Source organism: Natator depressus, chromosome 2 (genome assembly GCF_965152275.1).
Source record: "Natator depressus isolate rNatDep1 chromosome 2, rNatDep2.hap1, whole genome shotgun sequence".
In the NCBI taxonomy this organism is placed as follows: domain Eukaryota; kingdom Metazoa; phylum Chordata; order Testudines; family Cheloniidae; genus Natator; species Natator depressus.
In genome coordinates, this window is record NC_134235.1 from 223,136,637 (window position 1) to 223,157,872 (window position 21,236).

At 43.8% G+C, this 21,236-nt stretch overlaps 1 protein-coding gene and 1 non-coding gene across 3 annotated transcripts in view; one reads left to right on the forward strand and one right to left on the reverse strand.

The window, feature by feature from the left end:
• Nucleotides 1-14,976: 14,976 nt before the first annotated feature.
• Nucleotides 14,977-21,236, reverse strand: part of MINDY3 (MINDY lysine 48 deubiquitinase 3) — a 93,490-nt gene continuing 87,230 nt past the window's right edge. For both annotated transcript variants that reach the window (XM_074943399.1, XM_074943400.1), the window contains 2 exons: nt 19,188-19,259; nt 14,977-16,040 (listed from right to left, as the gene is read on the reverse strand). In XM_074943399.1, coding sequence (XP_074799500.1) covers nt 15,891-16,040; nt 19,188-19,259 — 222 coding nt within the window. In that variant the 3' untranslated portion in view covers nt 14,977-15,890. The remainder of the gene's footprint in view (nt 16,041-19,187; nt 19,260-21,236) is intronic.
• TRNAF-AAA (transfer RNA phenylalanine (anticodon AAA)) lies at nt 20,840-20,912 on the forward strand. The gene has a single exon. It is a non-coding gene; the product is annotated as a tRNA-Phe (tRNA).

Below are 21,236 nucleotides of genomic sequence, written 5' to 3' on the forward strand. Positions count from 1 at the left end.
ATCACTCCGCCCTCTAAATTTTCCCAGTTTTCCGGTGGAGAGGGATGCGTGGCAGAAAGGTAAATGCCGAGGTAGAGCAGCAGACCCGCGCTCCACCGGACGGTCTGAAGCGCGGGTGGGAGGGAGCTCGCCTGCTGCCAGTCTCCTACTGCCAAGTCAGAGCTCTTGACCCAGTTGACCTAGGCGGAGGAGGCTGCCGAATAGATGGCCTGGAAAGCCTCCACCCACACCAAGTCGCCGGGGTCCTGGATCACGAGGAGCATGTCATCAGTGTATGCCAACAGGACCAGCTGCAGCTCTGGCTCCCGTAGCACCAACCCTGTCAACCTCCTGCGGAGGAGACAAAGGAAGGGTTCGATCGCCAGAGCGTACAGTTGGCCCGAGAGGGGGCACCCTTGCAGTACTCCTCGCCCAAAGCTGACCGGTTTGGTCAGGGTCCAGTTGAGCTTAACCAGACACTCTACGGAAGTGTACAGGACCCGGAGAAAACCCACAAACTGGGGTCTGAAGCCAAACGCCCGCAGAGCGCTCAGGAGGTACCCATGGTCCACCCTATCGAATGCCTTCTCCTGATCTAGGGACAGGAGGGCGAACGGTCCAAAAGGTCCCGAACCATAAATAGGTTATCAAAGATACTGCGGTCCGGGATGGTGTAGATCTGGTCTGGGTGGATCACGTCCACCAGCACAGACCCTAGCTGCAGCAAAATTGCTTTCGCTACGATTTTGTAGTCAGTGCTGAGGAGCGAGACGGGATGCCAATTTTGTAAATCGCAGAGGTCCCCCTTCTTCGGCAATAAGGTGAGCACCGCTCGCCTGCACGAAAGAGGGAGGACCCCGCTCTGCAGAGACTCAGCCCAGACGGTGACTAGGTCTGGGCCAAGGACGTCTCAAAACACACGGTAGAACTCCACGGTCAGCCCGTCCATGCCTGGAGACTTATTAGTGGGCATACGACGGAGGGCTTCCGAGAACTCGGCCAGAGTGAGAGGCAATTCTAGCCGGTCTCGGTCGCTAGCACTGACCATAGGGAGCTCCTCCCAAAGCACTCTGCAAGGGCTAGGGTCGGTCGGATCTGGGGAGAAAAGACTTGCGTAGAAGGCTCGGGCCCTCCCGCATATCTCCGCTTGTTCCGTGAGGGGGGTGCCGTCTTCTGCCAGGAGGCAGGTGACGTGTTTCTTAGCCCCCCTCGTTTTCTCCAGGGCATAGAAGAAGCAGGAGCCGCAATCCATCTCCCGAAGGAGGCGGATGGGATCAAACAAAGGCGCCCCGGGCCCGATGGTCCTCAAAGGCCCGGAGCTCCTCCCTCTTCTCCCGGCACGCTCCGCAGAGGAGCGGGTCTTCGGGGCTGGCGGCCAAACGCCTCTCCAGCTCTAAGACCTCCTGTTCCAACTGCTCTATCACCGCATTTCTCCATCGGCTGGTGCCCCGGGTGTAGTCGCAGCAGAAAAGCCGGGCGCGCACCTTCCCCAGGTCCTACCATCGCTGCACCGAGGGAGAGGCACGCCGCTGCCCTCACCAGGCCAGCCAGAATTCCTGGAAGGATGTCATGAAGCCTTCATCCTCCAACAGGCTGTTGTTAAAATGCAAATAGGCTGGCCCTGGCCTCACCGCACAGAGGGAGGCTGTCACGGTGGCTAGGTGCTGGTCAGAAAATGGGGCCAGCCGAATGCTGGAGGAGTGGGCTCATGAGAGATGGAAGCATGATAAATAATGCAGTCCAACCGGGAGTGGCTCGACTGATGGGCTTCCACCCGGACAAAGGTGAACGTGGAAGTGTCATCCGGGTGGTGGTCATGCCAGACTTCCACTACGGAGTGATGTTCAACTATCTCCCGGAGGGTGTCCGCGGCGGCCGGGCTCTGCTCGGTCCCCGAGCGGTCTTGCTCCTTGAGGGTGGTATTAAAATCCCCTCCCAGGACCAGGCACTCATGAGAATCTAAGGTGCCGAGGAAGGCGGATGCCTGCTGAGAAAATTGCAGCCACTCCGGGCCCGATGTCGGGGCATAGACATTAACGAGGTTAACCACGAGCCCCTCTATACAGACCCAGAGATGCAGCAGGCGACCCGGCACGGCCTCGGCGACCCCTAGCACCTCGGGCCGTAGGTCGGGGAGAACAGGGTCGCCACTCCAGCCTGCCGAATCGTGGAATGGCTAAAGTAGACCCTGTCCCCCAACTCCAGCCGCCAACTGTCTTCAGCGTTCGGATCCGTATGGGTCTCCTGCAGGAAAATCACAGAGTACCCTCCCTCCCGAAGGAAGGAGAGCACCTGGGACCTGCGGAGAGCCATCACCCGGATGACGCAGCTGCACATCTAGGGATGAAACAGGCACAACTCACAAAGATGCGTTAATCTCTTATTTTATGGTTTTATATATTATTGCCCGTCACCCTAGTAGCTTTCCACATAAAATCACTAGCGACAGCAGTGTTGCTGGTAGACTTGCAGTCATTTGGTTTAAAAACTTTTTTTTAAGGTTTGTTTCATGTTTGTTTTTTTGTGGTAAGAAAGGGCATTATCATTGTCTGCATCCTTTATATGGGGGAAAAGCCTTTGTGAAGAGGAAGGTTTTGCAAAGACAGTTGAACTCCAGCTTCAACTCAGCTCTTCTGGAAGTCTGTTCTATTGCCAGATTTCTTCAATGAAGAATGCTTTCTTCCCCGCTTCATCCTGCGTTTTGGTCTCAGAGGAGGACAGCTGGCTTGGTAGCTGATAGTTTCAAATGTGGTCTTTAGCGTATCTGGGCTTGATCCATTAATTGCTTTGATGATTAGGAAAAAAGCCTTAAACTGACATTAGAAACAGAGACAGAGGAGGGAAAGCTGTATCTGCCTTGATGCGAGTCTGAAGAACATAAAGGCAAACTGCATTTAAAAGTCAATCAGTGTCTGCTTACATGATCAAAAAAGCCATTTGGAAGGGTCAATTGAATGAGCCAAATCCTGAAGTCCCTACTCAGGCAAAATGCAGGAATTACTGGTGATATTCAGGGTCTTATGTTATGCAGGAGATCAGATGATTTTGTAATGGTCCCTCTGGCCCTAAAATCTACTAAAACTTCCAGTGGAGTTTCTGCCTAAGGACTAAAGACTAAATTTCTCATAAAAGGTCTTTACACAATGCTTTAATCTTACTATTTGTATAATTAGTGGCATAATCTAACTATTAGCATCAGGAGGACAAATATTTCAAAGCACTGCACAGGGTTTTAATTGTGTGATTCCTATTAATGTTGATGGCAGTTGTGCTGCTAAACCCTTTCACTGCACTTTGAAAGTGCACTCCAGGAGTCCATCCACCTTGACAAGTTTACCATTTCCCTCAGTTATTTATTTACTAGTTAAAGGCATTTCTATAGTAATGAAGCCTTTTGGGAGTTTGTAATTGGAGCAATTTAGTATGCAGTATTTTGTCTTGGAAACATGACAATCATGAGGCAGTGAGAGAAGAGGAGAAAACCGTACCTTACTAGCAACGCCACAGCTGCTAAAAATTGCATGTTCACATTAACCTTCATACTAAGCATCCTGAATCTTTGGGACTCCCCATATTCGAGCATACACACAGACAGCTAGCCTCAGGTTGACAGCTTTTAGATAGGGAAGAAGTATGAAGCACCCTTAATTTGGAGAAGAGGGAGCTCTACCTAAGTTGCATTTCCCCCATAAGCCACCTTGGTCTACTGCATCTTGGGTCACATTAGCACCCTCCCTACCTCTTTAGAAGGGCAGACTGCTCTGGCACCCCTGGATTGAAGAAAAAAAATCTGCAGTTTGTTGCTCACGCTAGCTCAATTAAGAAAAAAGTGAAAACTCATTATGTTATGTACTGAGCTTTTTCACCAACTCCCCAGGACTCTAACCTCTTACCAAGATCCTTTAGCTCTTTCCCTTATACCCAAGCTGCAATTCTGCTACAGCGAGATTCTGCCTGGGAACTGAGGTCAGGATGCCATGCCAAAATATTGACTCTTGAGAAGGAGCAGATAGTCTCCAGTAACTTAAGTTTGCAGTCTCTTGTGTTTCTTTTAGATTAATGTTGCATGCAAATGCTATTGTCTGATGAAGCTGTATTTGGTATTTATAAACAAAATCAACACCAAACCCCCTGTCCTCTGAGCCATCCTATATCCTCACAAACTTAGATTGACTGATTACAGTTTTTGCTCAAAACAGCCCAAAGATTGCAATAGCACAGGCATTGTGGGTCAGGATTAAAATGCAGTCATAGAGGTTTCCCTAATGATATTTTATTTTTACACTGCTATATGCCCAGGCCCTACTCATTTCTCCAAGCTCTAAATTCATCATCCCAACTAAGAGAAGTAGTGGAGAGCAGGTCAAAGCCAAAGAGGGTTATGTTAAATGAGTGAAAAGATTGGTTGAAATTTAGGAAGCCTTCAAGCTGGCCAGCTAGATTTAAACATAAGATTTACTCTACACGGGAGAGAGTGTGGTCTCTGTAGAGTAAAATATGCATATTTACAGGTATTGGGTGGGAGTTACACTGGATACTTAACATGTTTCAGGTCCCAAGAAAGCAAAACACAACAAAAGCATTTTTTGGAACAATGTTAATCCCAGTGGTTTATTATAAGAGATCAGTCTGAGTACAGTATTCCTCCCTCCTCTTATTAATTATGGCAGTTAAATTGCAACTATTTCCTCAACACACAGAAAGGCTGCAATGATTTGTATTAGAGCAGTGCCTGGAAGCCCCATCTGACGTAGGGACCTAATTGTGCTAGGCATAATACACCTATATATTAACAGTCCCCTGCCTTGAAGGGCTTACAGTGTAAATAGGTAAGACAAGGAGTAGGAGTGGGAACAAAGGGCTCAGAGGTGCAGTAATTGCCCCAGGATCACAGCATGGTCCAGCAGTGGACACTAGGTCAGACTGCCAATTGGGCACTTGGGTTTCCTCCCTGGATCATGCTGAAATTTTTACCTGTAAATTAAACCTACCCACTGTGTGATCTTTTTTGGCATTAAATCCATGGTCTGGAGTATTTACACTGTTAGTTAACTACCTGCTCTTTTGATATATAAGCCGTTTTACAGTTTAGCACCACTAGTTTGTTCTTATTTGTTACAGAATATATTTTAATTCATAAGGTCATTGGTATTAAATAGTAACTAAACACTGACCTGTGCGTTGCAATTTACATATGCTCCTTTTATAAATGGCACCTTTAACAGGATTATATTCAAATAGTATTTAATTATAAAAGCACTTTTATTGTTCTAGGTAATAAGGAGCCAAAAATACAAGAGATACAGTAATCCTCCAAATATTATACAAACAATGTTTCTAAGAATCTAGGACAGAACCACTATATCCAAACTTTCCTGCTTCCTCCCTCCATAATACTCCCAGATCCTTCTTTATGCCTAGGAAAAATTATTAAACAGGTTGTGCTTTTGCTTTTTCCCTAAACATTGCTGAATATCCAAGACAAGCTGGAGGGAAGGTCTATGTTTCGTTAGGAGTTGTGCTAGCTTGCTTCTTTATTCCAAAAATATAGAGCTGGACTACAGTTTAACCTCAAAGTTTACAAGGTAAACTAACACCATTAGCCAGGACAAGTAGTGGGTTGTGTTATGGAGGGAAGGACTCTCTAGGAGGTCAGCAGTAGCTCTTGTTGCTGCGACATTCGCCCCCTCGTACCTGGTAGTATTTGTGGAGATAACTGAGGTCTGGTCTACACTACCACGGTAAGTCATCCTAGAGTTATGATACTTCAGTTACGTGAATAACATTAACTGAAGTAGACATAGCTTAGGTCAACGTACTGTGGTGTCTACATTACGCTGTGTCAATGGGAGATGCTATCCTACTGATTTACCTTACTCTTTTTGGGGAGCTGGAATTCCGGAATCGAGAGGAGAGCGCTCTGACATCAACTTAGGTCTTTACCAGATCTGCTAAATCGACACCCGCTGCATCAATCGCAGCACTGCTGATTTACCAGGAAGTATAGACATGGCCTGATGAATCTACAGGGCTCCATAGAGATCCATCAACTATACCATCTCCCCTAATCCCTCTACTGACTTGGGTATTGGGAGCCCCAGTGGGGCTGTTTGGACATGTCTGAGCTCCCCAATCCTACCCCTCTCCCACCAGATCACAATTTTATTCTGAAGCAGGAATATACTCTTTGATAGCTGAACAAATTGAACAAAAAAATAGGTCTGCATGGCTAAGCAAGAAGAGGAGGTTACTTATTGTAACTGGAGGTTCTTTGAGATGTGACACCCCTATCTGGATTCCAGGCATGGATGCACATGCGTGCTGTGCACCAGAACTGTTCGTAGTAGTGTCTGTTGACCCGCACATGCATCGGCCACGTGATGCATCCGAGGTTTTGAGGCTGTGCGGGTTGACGCTACCCCAGGTCCCTCTTACCAGCAAGTGATGGAGTCCGCAGCAGGGGAATGGAGGGCAGGTATTGGAATCCAAATATGGACCACACATCTCAAAGAACCTCCAGTTACAGTAAGTAACCTCCTCTTTTTCAAGTGATGGTCCCTATATGGATTCCAGACATTGGAGAGTAGCAAGCAGAGATCAGCGTGGGGGGTGGTTGTGCGGACATGCAAGAAGCCAGTCTGTATGACAGTGCAGCCTACTGCTACATTTGCCACTGCCGTAGAGGTGATGGCATAGTGAGCGGAAAAGGTGTGGACGGAGGACCACGTGGCCATCCTACAAATGTCCTGCCATGGTATGTCCGCAAGGGATGCCAATGTGGCAGCATGCAACCATGTGGAGTGGGCCGTGACTCTGGGGAAAAATATGAGAGAGCACATAGCATTCCTCAATACAACAGAAGATCCATTTAGAGAGGTAATGCAGACGGCAAGGCCCTTTCAGAGCTCTGCGATAGTGAGGAAGAACTGAGGCGAGGCACAGAAGGCGCAGGTGCGTTGGAGAGAAAAGGCCAGCGCCCGATGGACATTGAGAGAGTGCAACAGGTGTGCCAGACGAGGATGTAAAAGGGTAAAAGATTGGGAGGTGTATGCACTGGTTGAGGTGGAATGGGGAAGCCACGTTTGGGAGAAATTTGCGAGGCAAGCACAGGGAGACCTGGTCTTTGTGGAAGACAGCGAAGAGCAGGACGGCTGTCATGGCCACCAGCTCGCTAACCCATCTCACCAAGGTAATGGCCACCAAGATTACCATCTTTATGGAGAGATGGGCAAGAGAGCAGGCTGCAAGGGGTTTGATCATGTGTGATCATGGGAGACTTTAACTTCCCAGATATAGACTGGAGGACGAGTGCTAGTAATAATAATAGGGCTCATTTTCCTAGATGCGATAGCTGATGGATTCCTTCATCAAGTAGTTGCTGAACCGACTAAAGGGGATGCCATTTTAGATTTGGTTTCAGTGAGTAGTGAGGACCTCATAGAAGAAATGGTTGTAGGGGATAATCTTAGCTCAAGTGATCATGAGCTAATTCATGAACGGAAGGATTAACAAAATAAATCTGCAACTAGAGTTTTTGATTTCAAAAGGGCTGACTTTCAAAAATTAAGGAAATTAGTTAGGGAAGTGGATTGGACTGAAGAATTTATGGATCTAAAGGTAGAGGCGGCCTGGGATTATTTTAAATCAAAGCTGCAGAAGCTATCGGAAGCCTGCATCCCAAGAAACGGGAAAAAATTCATAGGCAGGAGCTGTAGACCAAGCTGGATGGGCAAGCATCTCAGAGAGGTGATTAAGAAAAAGCAGAAAGCATACAGGGAGTGGAAGAAGGGAGGGATCAGCAAGGAAAGCTACCTTACTGAGGTCAGAACATGTAGGGATAAAGTGAGACAGGCTAAAAGTCAAGTAGACTTGGACCTTGCAAAGGGAATTAAAACCAATAGTAAAAGGTTTATAGCCATATAAATAAGAAGAAAACAAAGAAAGAAGAAGTGGGACCGCTAAACACTGAGGATGGAGTGGAGGTCAAGAATAATCTAGGCATGGCCCAATATCTAAACAAATACTTTGCTTCAGTCTTTAATAAGACTAAAGAGGATCTTAGGGATAATGGTAGCATGACAAATGGGAATGAGGATATGGAGGTAGACATTACCATATTTGAGCTGGAAGCAAAACTCAAACAGCTTAATGGGACTAAATCGGGGGGCCCAGATAATCTTCATCCAAGAATATTAAAGGAATTGGCACATGAAATTGCAAGCCCATTAGCAAGACTTTTTGATGAATCTGTAAACTCAGGGGTTATACCGTATGATTGGAGAATTGCTAACATAGTTCCTATTTTTAAGAAAGGGAAAAAAAGTGATCCGGGTAATTATAGGCCTGTTAGTTTGACATCTGTAGTATGCAAGGTCTTGGAAAAAATTTTGAAGGAGAAAGTAGTTAAGGACATTGAAGTCAATGGTAAATGGGACAAAATACAACATGGTTTTACAAAAGGTAGATCGTGCCAAACCAACCTGATCTCCTTCTTTGAGAAAGTAACAGATTTTTTAGACAAAGGAAACGCAGTGGATCTAATTTACCTAGATTTCAGTAAGGCGTTTGATACCGTGCCACATGGGGAATTATTAGTTAAATTGGATAAGATGGGGATCAATAGGAAAACTGAAAGGTGGATAAGGAATTGGTTAAAGGGGAGACTACAACGGGTCCTACTGAAAGGTGAACTGTCAGGCTGGAGGGAGGTTACCAGTGGAGTTCCTCAAGGATCGGTTTTGGGACCAATCTTTTTATTACTGACCTTGGCACAAAAAGTGGGAGTGTGCTAATAAAGTTTGCGGATGATACAAAGCTGGGAGGTATTGCCAATTTAGAGAAGGACAGGAATATCCTACAGGAAGATCTGGATGACCTTGTAAACTGGAATAATAGTAATAGGATGGAATTTAATAGTGAGAAGTGTAAGGTCATGCATTTAGGGATTAATAACAAGAATTTTAGTTATAAGCTGGGGATGCATCAATTAGAAGTAACGGAGGAAGAAAAGGACCTTGGAGTATTGGCTGATCATAGGATGACTATGAGCCGCCAATGTGATATGTCAGTGAAAAAAGCTAATGTGGTCTTGGGATGCATCAGGAGAGGTATTTCCAGTAGGGATAAGGAGGTTTTAGTACCGTTATACAAGGCACTGGTGAGACCTCACCGGGAATACTGTGTGCAGTTCTGGTCTCCCATGTTTAAGAAGGATGAATTCAAACTGAAACAGGTACAGAGAAGGGCTACTAGGATGATCCGAGGAATGGAAAACTTGTCTTATGAAAGGAGACTCAAGGAGCTTGGCTTGTTTAGCTTAACTAAAAGAAGGTTGAGGGGAGATATGATAGCTCTCTATAAATATACCAGAGGGATAAATACCAGAGAGGGAGAGGAATTATTTAAGCTCAGTACCAATGTGGACACAAGAACAAATGGATATAAACTGGCCACCAGGAAATTTAGACTTGAAATTAGACGAAGGTTTCTAACCATCAGAGGAGTGAAGTTTTGGAATAGCCTTCCAAGGGAAGCAGTGGGGGCAAAAGATCTATCTGGCTTTCAGTTTAAACTCGATAAGTTTATGGAGGAGATGGTATGATGGGATAACATGGTTTTGGTAATTAAATATTCATGGTAAATAGGCCCAGTGGCCTGTGATGGGATATTAGATGGGGTGGGATCTGAGTTACCCAGGAAAGAATTTTCTGTAGTATCTGGCTGATGAATCTTGCCCATATGCTCAGGGTTTAGCTGATCACCATATTTGGGGTTGGAAAGGAATTTTCCTCCAGGGCAGATTGGAAGAGGCCCTGGAGGTTTTTCGCCTTCCTCTGTAGCATGGGGCACGGGTCACTTGTTGGAGGATTCTCTGCTCCTTGAAGTCTTTAAACTACAATTTGAGGACTTCAATAGCACAGATATAGGTGTGAGGTGTTTTGCAGGAGTGGTGGGTGAAATTCTGTGGCCTGCGTTGTGCAGGAGGTCAGACTAGATGATCATAATGGTCCCTTGTGACCTAAATATCTATGAAGGGTGGCTTCATGAGGGCGGAGAGGATGAGATTCAGATCTCAAGAAGGAATAGGCTTCCGCATGGACGGGAAGGTGTTGGAGGAGGCCGCGAAGGAAGTGGGCGGTAGTCATGTAAGTGAAGACAGAAAACCCATCCACAGCAGGGAGGAGGTCACTGAGTGCTGCCAGGTGGATGTGGAGGAGCAGGTGAGGCCCAACTGTTGAAGGTGGAGGATGTAGTCCAGAAGGGTGGGAATGGAGACTGAGTCCAGAGGGTAGCAGTGATGGTGTACCCAGTAATGAAGCCTCGCCATTTAGCTTGGTAGCAGGCTGTAGTAGACTGCCATCTGCTGTGAGTGAGGATGCCATGCACGGGGGCAGAGCACACCCTGTCTATAAGTGAGCCCCATTCAAATACCAGGCTGTGAGGTGGAGTGGGCCTGGGTTGGAGTGCCACAGGCAGCCATGCGCCTGTGTGAGGAGATCCGGGAGAGTGGGAAGGCCAATTGTGGGGCAAGTGGAGAGGTGAAGGAGACTGGTGAACAAATACTGGTGAGGCCAGGAGGGAGCTATGAGAAGGACTGTTGCTGATCCTGCTGTACCTTGCACAGGACTTGTGGGAGCAAGAGAATGGGTGGGAAGGCATAGTGATGTTTGGTGGTACAGGGAAGGAGAAGGACATCGCCCTGTGAGCCCGGCCCGAGGGCTCCTGTGGAGCAGAAGAAGGGAATTTTGTGGTTCTTGGCTGTTGTGAAGAGATCCCAGTGTGGTGTGCCTGTGATGGGATCCCGGGGTACAACTTGGAACTGGGGTACCACTTAACTCTCCAGCCTGGGCTGTCTCTCACAATGCTTTGATAGTGACAAGCAGCAAACCCCACTAGGTTCTGTTAGTACTCAATATAATAGCATATGGAGCTCCACACCCAGTTAAATTGCGTGAACGCTCCCATAGCCACTCATGAATCACACAGAGAAAGGCACCAGCAAATCTCCCAAGCCCCCAGCCTTGCACCCCAGAACAGTACTGTCTTGGCCTGGTCAGAAGCGTGACCAGTGTAAGTTTATTACCTAGTCCACTCCCGCTTGATGTGGAGAGGGGACACACTAAACTGAGCTGTAAACTGAGCTGAGATTTCCCAAGCAAAACACATTGTTTTAGGTAAAATATAGAAACAGATTAACTATAGAAAGATAGATTTTAAGTGATAAGTGGTATGCACAAAAGGTCAGATAGTTACCCAAAAAAAAAAAAAAAAGCAAGCACACAGTTTAAATCTTAAACCTTATTAGACTAGGCAGTCTTTGGACCAAACAGTTTTTCTCACCCCACTTGATGTTGCAGGTAGGTTACAGTTCTTAATACACAGACTTCCCCTTTAAGCCTGGGACCAGTCTCCTCAGTTCAAGTTGTTGTCTTCCCAGCATTCTTGTTTCTTTCAGAGTCGGTAGGGGAGGAGAAAGGTAAAAGCATGATGCCACTGTCCTGTTTTATATCTGCAGTCCCTGGAAAGAAACTTACCCAAACATGTCCTGGTGGGCTCTGCTGAGTCACAGAGTTGAGCAATCCCCCATTGTGTGGTGCTCCTCTCACAGAACTGTAAATCCCTTGTTTACAACTCCCTTGCTGATTAATGGTCACTGAACACTCTCCTGTGAGTGAACCACCACCCTTGTTGTCACTGGGAAACTAGCAGTAGAGATTCTCAAACTTACTGAAATAAAGTTGTAACAACCATACAGAAAAAATCTCATAACTTCATACACACTAACGATACACCTATCTGGACAGAACAATGGGTTTCAGCAGATCATGACCTTTCATGTGATCCCTTACATGGTATGCTTTGTATGAAATATATCTATTATGACAGGGGTGAATATGGGGGTTCCAGAGTGCTGCTTCAAGGTACAGAGTGCCACAGTGCCCCACTGGCAAAAGACTGAGTGAAGTGTGAGGTCCTGGAGCTTCCACTCAGGATTTGCATAAAAGGACCTGCTGAACATGTCTGCCAGAGAGTTGCTGGTGCCTGGGAGATGCACAGCATAGAGGGTGACCTCGTGCCTGAGGCACCAGTTCCAGAGGATGGCTTCCATGCAGAGGGAGGGGGACCACTTGTTGACATATACAACTGCTGTCAAGTTGTCAGAGAGCAACTGAATGTGGTGGGATCTGATGGGGGCAGGAGTGTCTGGCAAGCAAGGTGGGTGGCCTGCAGTTCCAGGATGTTGATATGCATCTGTGCTTCTCTGGGCAACCAGAGGCCCTGGGCTGTGTGGCCCTCCAAGTGGGTGCCCCACCCCACAAATGAGGTGTCCATGGTGAGAGTGGTGTGTAACAAGGGGGGAGTGAGTGGAATGCTGGCCAGGATCATGGATGTGTTCCACCAGCAGGGGAGGGAAGCCAAGATGGAGATGGGGATTAGGGCTGGCTTGTCCAGGTGCTCCAACTGTGGGTTGTTGATCCACTAGAGACAGGTGGAGGCAGTGCATATGCAGGTGGGCATACAGTGTGCCCGAGGTGCAGGTTGCTATGTGGCTAAGGAGGAAGAGGCACTGCTGGATGTGTGTATGCAGAAGGTGGTGTAGTTGTGCGATGAGCATGGTGAATCGATCTGATAGGAGAAAGGCTCGGGCTGCAAGAGAGTCCATGTGTGCCCCATGAAGGTGAGATTGCAGGTAAGTCTGGATAATGGTGAAGAGGCAGTCGAGAGATGGTGCAACGAGGAGCCAGTCATCTAGATAGGGGAATAGCTAGTGGTCTAGATAGCTCATGTAGTCCGCTACACCCATGAAGATGCAGGGAGCAGTGGCTGTCCTAAAGGGGAGGACCCAGAACTGGTAGTGGGAGTGTCCCACGGTGAAGCAGAGGAACTTGCGACGAGTGGGGTGGATGTCTATATGAAAATATACATCCTTCATATCAAGAGCTGCGAACCAGCTTCCATGGGGGAGGGCCAGGATAATGAGGGGGAGCAAGACCATCCAGAAGTGGAACTTGCGTATGCATTTGTTCAGCGACCAGACATTCAGCATGGGACGGGGCCACCCCTCTTCTTTGGAACAAGGAAATAAGGGGAGAAGCAGCCATGGCAGTGCAGGACGCATTCTATGGCACCCTTCCAGAGGAGGGTGTCTGCTTCCTCTCCAAGACTGCATCGGGAAGGATCCCCAGGGTCCTCATGGGGTGGGCGACAAGGAGAGGAACTCAACTGGGGAACAATATCCAGCACTCAGTGGTGATCTTGCTCCAAATGTGGGCAAACAGGGCAAGACAGCCCCCCAAAACAATCTGAGGTGCTGCAGAAGGGGTGGAGTGAGTTTCTTGGATCTTGGGGGAAGAAACAAAAGGATTACTTGGATGGACATTGAGGGAAGGTGCAGGTGGTGGCAGAGTAGTGCACGGGCGTTGGCGAGATGGATCTTGCAGGTGTTGAGGGTAGGGCTGATAGGCAGTGCGAGGGCATGGTCTGGAAGACTAGCACTGCTGCCTGCAAGTTGGGGCCAGGGTGTAGATTCAGAGCGACCAGAGGGTGGCATAGGAGTCCTTAAGAGAGTGGAGAACTTGTCCATTTCATCACTGAAGTTTGTGGCTGTCGAAGGGGAGGCCCTCTAGGGCAGTCTGGATCTCCTTGGGAAAGCTGAAGGATTGAAGCCAGGAATCCCGGCAGAGCACCATCCTGTGCACCAGAGAGCATGACGCGGTGTCAACCATGGCTTGGAGGGCCACTTTGGCAACTAGCTTGCCCTCATCCAGTAGGGCCTGAAAAGCCTGCTGTTGCTCTGGTGGGAGAAAGGCCTGGAACTCCACCAGGATGGTCTGGTAGTTGCCAATGAATAACTGAAGGCCTGAAAAAGAGCAGACCTTGCATCCCAGAAGGTCAAATTTCTTCATCACCTGATCAGGAGGGGTGGCCTTGGGATGTTGCTGTCAGGCTTGGTCAGTCACCGTGTGAACCACGAGCGAATTGGGGGGTGGGTGGGTAAACAAGGAGTCCATACCCTTAGATGGCATGAAGTAGTGGCATTCTGCCCGGTTCAGGGTAGGGGCACAGAAAGCTGGGATGTGCCAGACCACTTAAGCTGGTTACAAGACAGTTCCATGGATAGAGAGGGTATGCACTACAGCTATTCCCATTTATGTGATCAGGTTCACATGTGAAAAATATTCATGTTCCAATTTGAATCAGATAAATGGACATTTTAAACTTGTGTCCAGATACATGAAAGGCTATTTTTTAAAAAGTTCTCAAATTGTTACTGACCATGAGAAGATAATTTTTCAGGAAAATATAATTCTGCATTATTTTCTTGGTTTTTGAAACTGAGATACTCTCAGTGCTGTCAATTTTGCACTCAGGAGCAGTGTTAATTACGGAGTTAAGTATTTGGAATGAATATGTGGATGTAGCCAGGAGTAGCATTTCACTGCTGACATTTTCCAGATGTAAATCTAGTAGCTGGTTCTATGCTTATACAGAGGATATAACTGAAAATGCCATGCAGGTAAGCTTGTTATTTCTCTCTGCCATTACTACATAACTTACACTGAAAATACTCCAATATACAGGTGTTTTGTTAGACTCTTTGTTTTGACAATTCAAACAGCACAAGTCTGCTTAATGGGGAAACAAGCTAACTCATGCTGTTATTTATACATAAAAAGAAAGTATCCCCACCTAAACATTGTGGAGAAAATAAATTTCTAAACATGAATTCTCAGCCCTCTTGATATTAATATACGCTATGCATTTATGGTCTGTGAACAGAAAGTTTAAGTGGGTCAACTGCACTAAAGTGATCCTTTCGTTATCTTTAACTTGTGTTTATATCCACAAGAGATCACTCTACTTCAAAAGTTGTCCATTTTTAGCTCCTCTACTCTCCAGTTATTTTTTCAATACAAAGAAACTGAAGAGGAAGTAAACAGGTCAGATTGAAAAAATAAACTTGAAAGTGCTAGGTCATAGTTCAGGGAAAAGTTTTTATTTAGGGCTAACAACTAGATAATAAATAAAGGCATATACTCATGTAATAACAGATGTTCTCATGCACTTAACACATACAATAAAGCTGGCTTACATTGTTGTTTGGACAAATTGAGAAGAGGTATTTGGCAATACTATAAATCTGAACAATTTAAAGATTATAGAACAAATTCTTCCTGCTGTTGATTTTTTACATTTCCTTTATACAACTTTGAATAAATATTAACACACTTATTTTTCCTCATACTGTCTTCACTTTTAACATGCCAGATAGCTAAGCCATAGCAATATACAACCGCCTAGAAACGGCTTTTATGGTTTATATTAAGTAGTAGGAGCCTAGAAATTATTCCCAATTTTACCATTTTTGTAAAAGTTGTTTAGTCAGAGCCAAATTTAAAAAAAAACTGCAGAGAGTTTAAGCTCATTTAAACATTCAGTGCAAGGCCAGTCCAGACCACAAATTATGATACTGTAACGTAAGCCAGTATAATTTAAATAATAAAATGTGCCCAAAAGATTCAAGAGGAAGCAAACAGAGAATGACTTTACTGTTGAAAGATTAATTTGATACCTAACATGCAGATACTGCAGTATTAGACATTTTTCAAATCTTTTTGAGATGGCAAATTCAGATGGTATAAGTAGGCCTTTTTAAAAGAACAGAACAGAACTCACAATACTACCACAATGGCCAAAAAAATGACAAACTATTATAAAGAGAAATCAATCTGATTAAAAAAAGTAAATATTTCAAACAACACTGAAAAGTGTTTGTAATCATTATTTACAATTTATCAATGATACCAGTGTACAGTTTCATACAGTCAAGTATACTGCTTTCAGCAAATGCCAATTCTTAATCCCCCAGTAAAGCATTAGACAGTAGTATAGTATTTCTTCTAAACACATCAATTTAATGAAGGAGATCGATCCGTGGTCCAGAGTAATTCTATATATGGCCATTTGGTTTGCAAACAGCGCTTTATTGGAGTATCATCAGTCTGTAGCATTGGATCTTCAAAGCCCATAACAACTGCTGTGCCTTCTACATACATGACCTGTCAAAATAAAACCATCTACTTCAATATATTTCCTGAGATACCTTTAAAGATAGACATAGAATGTCGTTTTCACAGTGTAGGAAGCCACTTGTCACAAAGCATGCTTTTCATAACAAAAGGAAAAACTCAAATCAAATTAAAGTTTTACACAAGTGGTTCACATTTATTGAAATATGAGATCCAGAGTATCTAACCGGTAGGTGTTGATGCCTGAAACTTCTATTCAGGTCACAGATTAGTCATGCTGTTCATATACTGACAGTAAAGGCCAAAGCAGAAAGAAAATAAAATTGAAAACTTAAATGATGCAAAAAGTCTGAGGCAATAGGCCATTCATTGAACAAACTCAATTTTCTTTAGATAAGATGAAAAAGCACAAGAGGCAAAACATGTACAAATCTTTCCTTATAGTAGAGCACGAGTCTTACAAGAAAGTCAGAAATCATGTTTTGACCAAATTTTCAGATGAGTAATAGCATAGTTTTGAAGCAGAATAGTTTCAGTGCACCAAAGTCTGCGTCTCTATATATGGAAACACTGTGAAGTTATGCAGAAAGAAAAGGAGTACTAGTGGTACCTTAGACTAACCAATTTATTTGAGCATAAGCTTTCGTGAGCTACAGCTCACTTCATCGGAAATCTCCTCACTGTATTTTCCACTGAATGCATCCGATGAAGTGAGCTGTAGCTCATGAAAGCTTATGCTCAAATAAATTGGTTAGTCTCTAAGGTGCCACAAGTACTCCTTTTCTTTCTGCGAATACAGACTAACACGGCTGCTACTCTGAAACTATGAAGTTAGAGCACTGAAATTTGCTCATATTGGTACATGTTACTATAAACAATCTGATATTTTTCATTCAAATGCAACAGAAAAGAGGGAGGAGTGAATTAACATAACACAGGTGTCAGTAGACAGAACAAATGAAAAGAAATTGACAACCAATACAATTGTGCACAAGAAAATAAGGGTTAACAATGAGGATGAACAAAATCTTATATTCCGTATTTCATGCTTTCATGAATAAGCGCACACAGAATAAAATTTAACCATCCAAGTAAGTGGCCTGATTTTCAGAGGTGACCAGCACCCACAGCTTGCACTGAATTTGAGCTGCAGGTGCTCAGCACCTCTGAAAGACAGGTCACTTCTTTAGGTGCCCAACTTTAGCAAAACATGTTTGAATATTTTGGTCTTAAAGTAAAGTAGACAAAAGGTACAGGAAAATAACTTCTACTGCTACAGCTTACCTGTCCCAAAGTTAAATGTACTCTTATTTTCAAAATAACAGCTAGTCCCCTATTCCCTGGATTCAAGGCAACTAGAGTTAATTAGATTCATACTATGAAGTCCTTGTTGTAGTCAGTTTAATTCATAAAATGGAATAAAGCAGCGATATTGTTTAAAGATAATAGCCAGAATTCTCTAGAAGATCATTGTTACAAATATATGGTGGGTAAGGTTAAACTTCAAAAAACATGTATATGTATACAAAATAACCAGGCAATAGAGTGGATAAAAATAGATTAAAAAAATCAAATACTTTTCATTTCAATAAATATCCGTTTGTTAAAAAAAAATTTACAATTAAATTTGAAATTGTCATCCTATGTTAAGGCTCAAACTTATTATAATCCATTAAAATTAAATACTATAATATAATACTAAGCAGTACATGATTGCTGACAATTTTTAAAGAAAGTCAAACCATTAGCCAGTGACTGCCACCAGTTCAAACACCTGACACCAGAGTCTGCTGGAAATGCGAAACCAGCTTTTGACAGCACTTGTCTCTTTTGCAAGGTGCAGAGAGAATGTTTTCTTTACTTCAGTTTATTCAATAATTCAGTTCATTCAATAAATTCAGTTCAATGACCTAATTCAAACTTAAGAAGCCAATTATGTATTGAAAAAGCAGGAAAGATAGTTATTATTCATAGATTGGAAAAGGAAAACAAAATGTGAAAGAATGAGATCTACTAGTTCTAAAATTTTGAAGGACATGGTAACCAGAAATAATCAGTCAATTCACTAACTACAGAAAATGCTTCCTTTGTTTAATAAATTAGTTTTAAATGGAAAATGAGTTTTAATAAAGGTTGGTAACTTCTCTTGTATGTAATCAGCACATTTAAAATAATTAAAAAAAATTAAAATGCTATATTTGTGCATTTTAAATTGAATTTCCATTTGAAATTGAAACTTGAAAAAAGCAAGCAAAAGCTTGTCAATTAGTAAATTAGAACTGCCTCATTCACCATTTTGAAGCATAATAAAAATGTTACAATTAACAATCTGAAGAAATGTAACAACCTATAATTATCAACCTATGATTAAAATCAGATTTAAATCAATCCAACCTGCTAGGCAATCATCATAATCTGAGTAGCTTTGCCTACATTTTGGAATATGAGACTGTTGGAAGTTCCATAGCAATTAATTCTAAAGACTTTATAATCCCAAATTACTCTGATTTCAACCAGCATTAAATGGTGATTGAATCAAAATGCATTTTCTGGAAGGACCTCCTCACTGGTAGTTGTCTCTATTCATTCCTTGTGATCTCTACTCAGACTGGTAGCAAAAATGTTTTTTCCTTTGAAGAATAATCTTTGATTTGACAGAAATTTGAATATCATTTTTTTTGGGCCAAGACCAGAAATTTTGATTTTGAAATGCTGCTGTGGTGCTTTATGGGAGTTTAAGTTCATCTGTCTCATAACCCCATTCTCCCCTCTGGGTCCAACTACATCTCCCATGATGCATTGTCTCCTCTCTGCAAAAGAGTGACTGGTGTATCACAGTAAATATGGTTTAACCAGAGAGCATGGTATATAGAAGAGAACTGGAGTATGAGGTAGCATTTCCAAATTGAAATACTTCTGGTTTTGGGAAGCGGGGGGGGGGGGGGGGATCAATTTTCTGTGGAAAGCAGAAAATTTGTGCAAAACAAGTTTCTACTGAAAATTTTTTACTTGGCCAGCTGTTCAGTGTCAAATGTGGTGGCAGTTCTGCAATATGGACACAAGGAATGGCACTGACATCAACTCATTTCACATAAGACAGTGAACTGCTATCACATGGTCATGATTACTGGTTTCTCCTAAGCAGCTCCCAATTAATTTTCTCTCAGATCATCATACCTTTTCATTATAATTGGACTGCTTCAATCCATTGTAGTGATATACAGTGAATGATTCTGGAACCCTGGAGTCCTAGTATAAACAAGACAGTTCATTTTATATCATAAAATCAGTTTAACGTGCACCCTTTTTCTCTTTACAATTACTTTGCTTGATGAAAAAGGGGTAAGTAGGTTGGGGGGGGGGGGGGGTGGGAGGAGGGAAGGAAGTGAGTTAAGATACAAGATACTGAAGATTTTCCAGGCCTCTCATAGGAGAAAAATACAACACCCAGTCAATCAGTTCCACTACCTGTTAATAGATTAGGCAACCCAAAATGTTCAAGAGACTAATGATTCAGTGCCCAACTGGATATCTGGAAGTGGAATTATTATTTATTATTATTATTATTTTTTTTTTAAAGAGTTGAGCATATACACTCTGAGAATTGGGCCTCCGAAGTGCCTCATGTTCAACACCCAAACATACTAGCCACTTAAAACTGTTAAGTCTGATACAGTTAGAATGCTTAAGTACTCAGTAAAAGATTTAATAAATTCTTTCCAAGAAAGAATTCCTTCTTCACTTACCAAAAAGTGCAGAAGAATCATGTCTGGAGTTAAAAAGAGTGGTATTTAAATTTAATAAAATAACTAATTCCACTTTGTCAGTGGTGTATTGCTTCCAGACTTGTCAATAATTGCAACATATCAGTTTTCGTATGAAATAAAATTTAATTCAGAAGACTTTCTAGAGGTTCCACAGCTCTGGAAACTTTCAATCTTAAGAAAATGAACGCTGCAGCCTACATTTTAGAATCACTGTAGTGTTAGCCCTGGTCTACACTACGAGTTTAGGTCGAATTTAGCAGCATTAGATTGATTTAACCCTGCACCCGTCCACACGAAGAAGCCATTTTTGTCGATTTAAAGGGCTCTTAAAATTGATTTCTGTACTCCTCACCAACGAGGGGATTAATGCTGACATGGACATCGCCGGGTCGAATTTGGGGTAGTGTGGACGTAATCCGACAGTATTGGCTTCTGGGAGCTATCCCGGAGTGCTCCATTGTGACTGCTCCGGACTCTGAACTCAGATGCACTAGCCTGGTACACAGGAAAAGCCCCGCGAACTTTTGAATTTCATTTCCTGTTTGGCCAGTGTGGTGAACTCAGCAGCACAGGTGACCATGCAGTCCCCCCCAGAACGTTTCTACGCTCCCCCATCATCTCCATCCCTGAGGTTATCACAGATTAGAAGGCAAAAAACCCGCACTCGCGATTACATGATTTCTGAGCTCATGCATTCCTCCCACACTGATAGGGCACAGCTTAATGCATGGAGGCATTCAGTGGCAGAGGCCAGGAAAGAATTGCTGTGTTTGCTTAACAGCAAAAGTATCATGCCTTGCTAGAGTTCCTGCTCGAGCCAGGTCGCTGTGTCACATGCACATGTGTCAGCCTTGGGCGGGGGCATGACTGCTTTGTGAGCAGGAAGGCCATAGATATAGACATTGCATCAGGTAGCTTCTGTAACTAGAGAAAACATTCCTGTGCATTTGGCAAAGTTTGTGGCAAAAAAAGAGAAGCCCCCTGAGATACCAAACTAATAACACACAACCACACGTTACATAAAGTATAATAGGGCCCACGCGAGGGATACGTTCACGTTGGGTTTCCGTAATGTAGTGGTTATCATGTTCACCTAAAGTACGAAAGGTCCCCAGTTCGAAACTGGGCGGAAACAGGTCCCTGTTCCTTTTTCTGACTCCCCTCCTGCATTTTTAGTCTTAGAACAGACCACGCTGTGAAATGTTACTTTGAATTATATCAATTATAAGTTAAATAATATGGAAGCTCTCTCTAAGTTATAGTCCCGGATTCCTTACCCTTTCAGCTGCTCTGATAAATTCACATTTTTGTTAGGGGCGGGGGAAAATTTTCATGAAGCCTTTTATAGGGACTAAGTGCTATCTAGGACTCTGAAATAATCGTAACGTGGCCCATAGAGTACAATCCTCATTCTGGATTTGTCATTCCACAAGTTGAACTGCTCCTTACTACTGTCCAG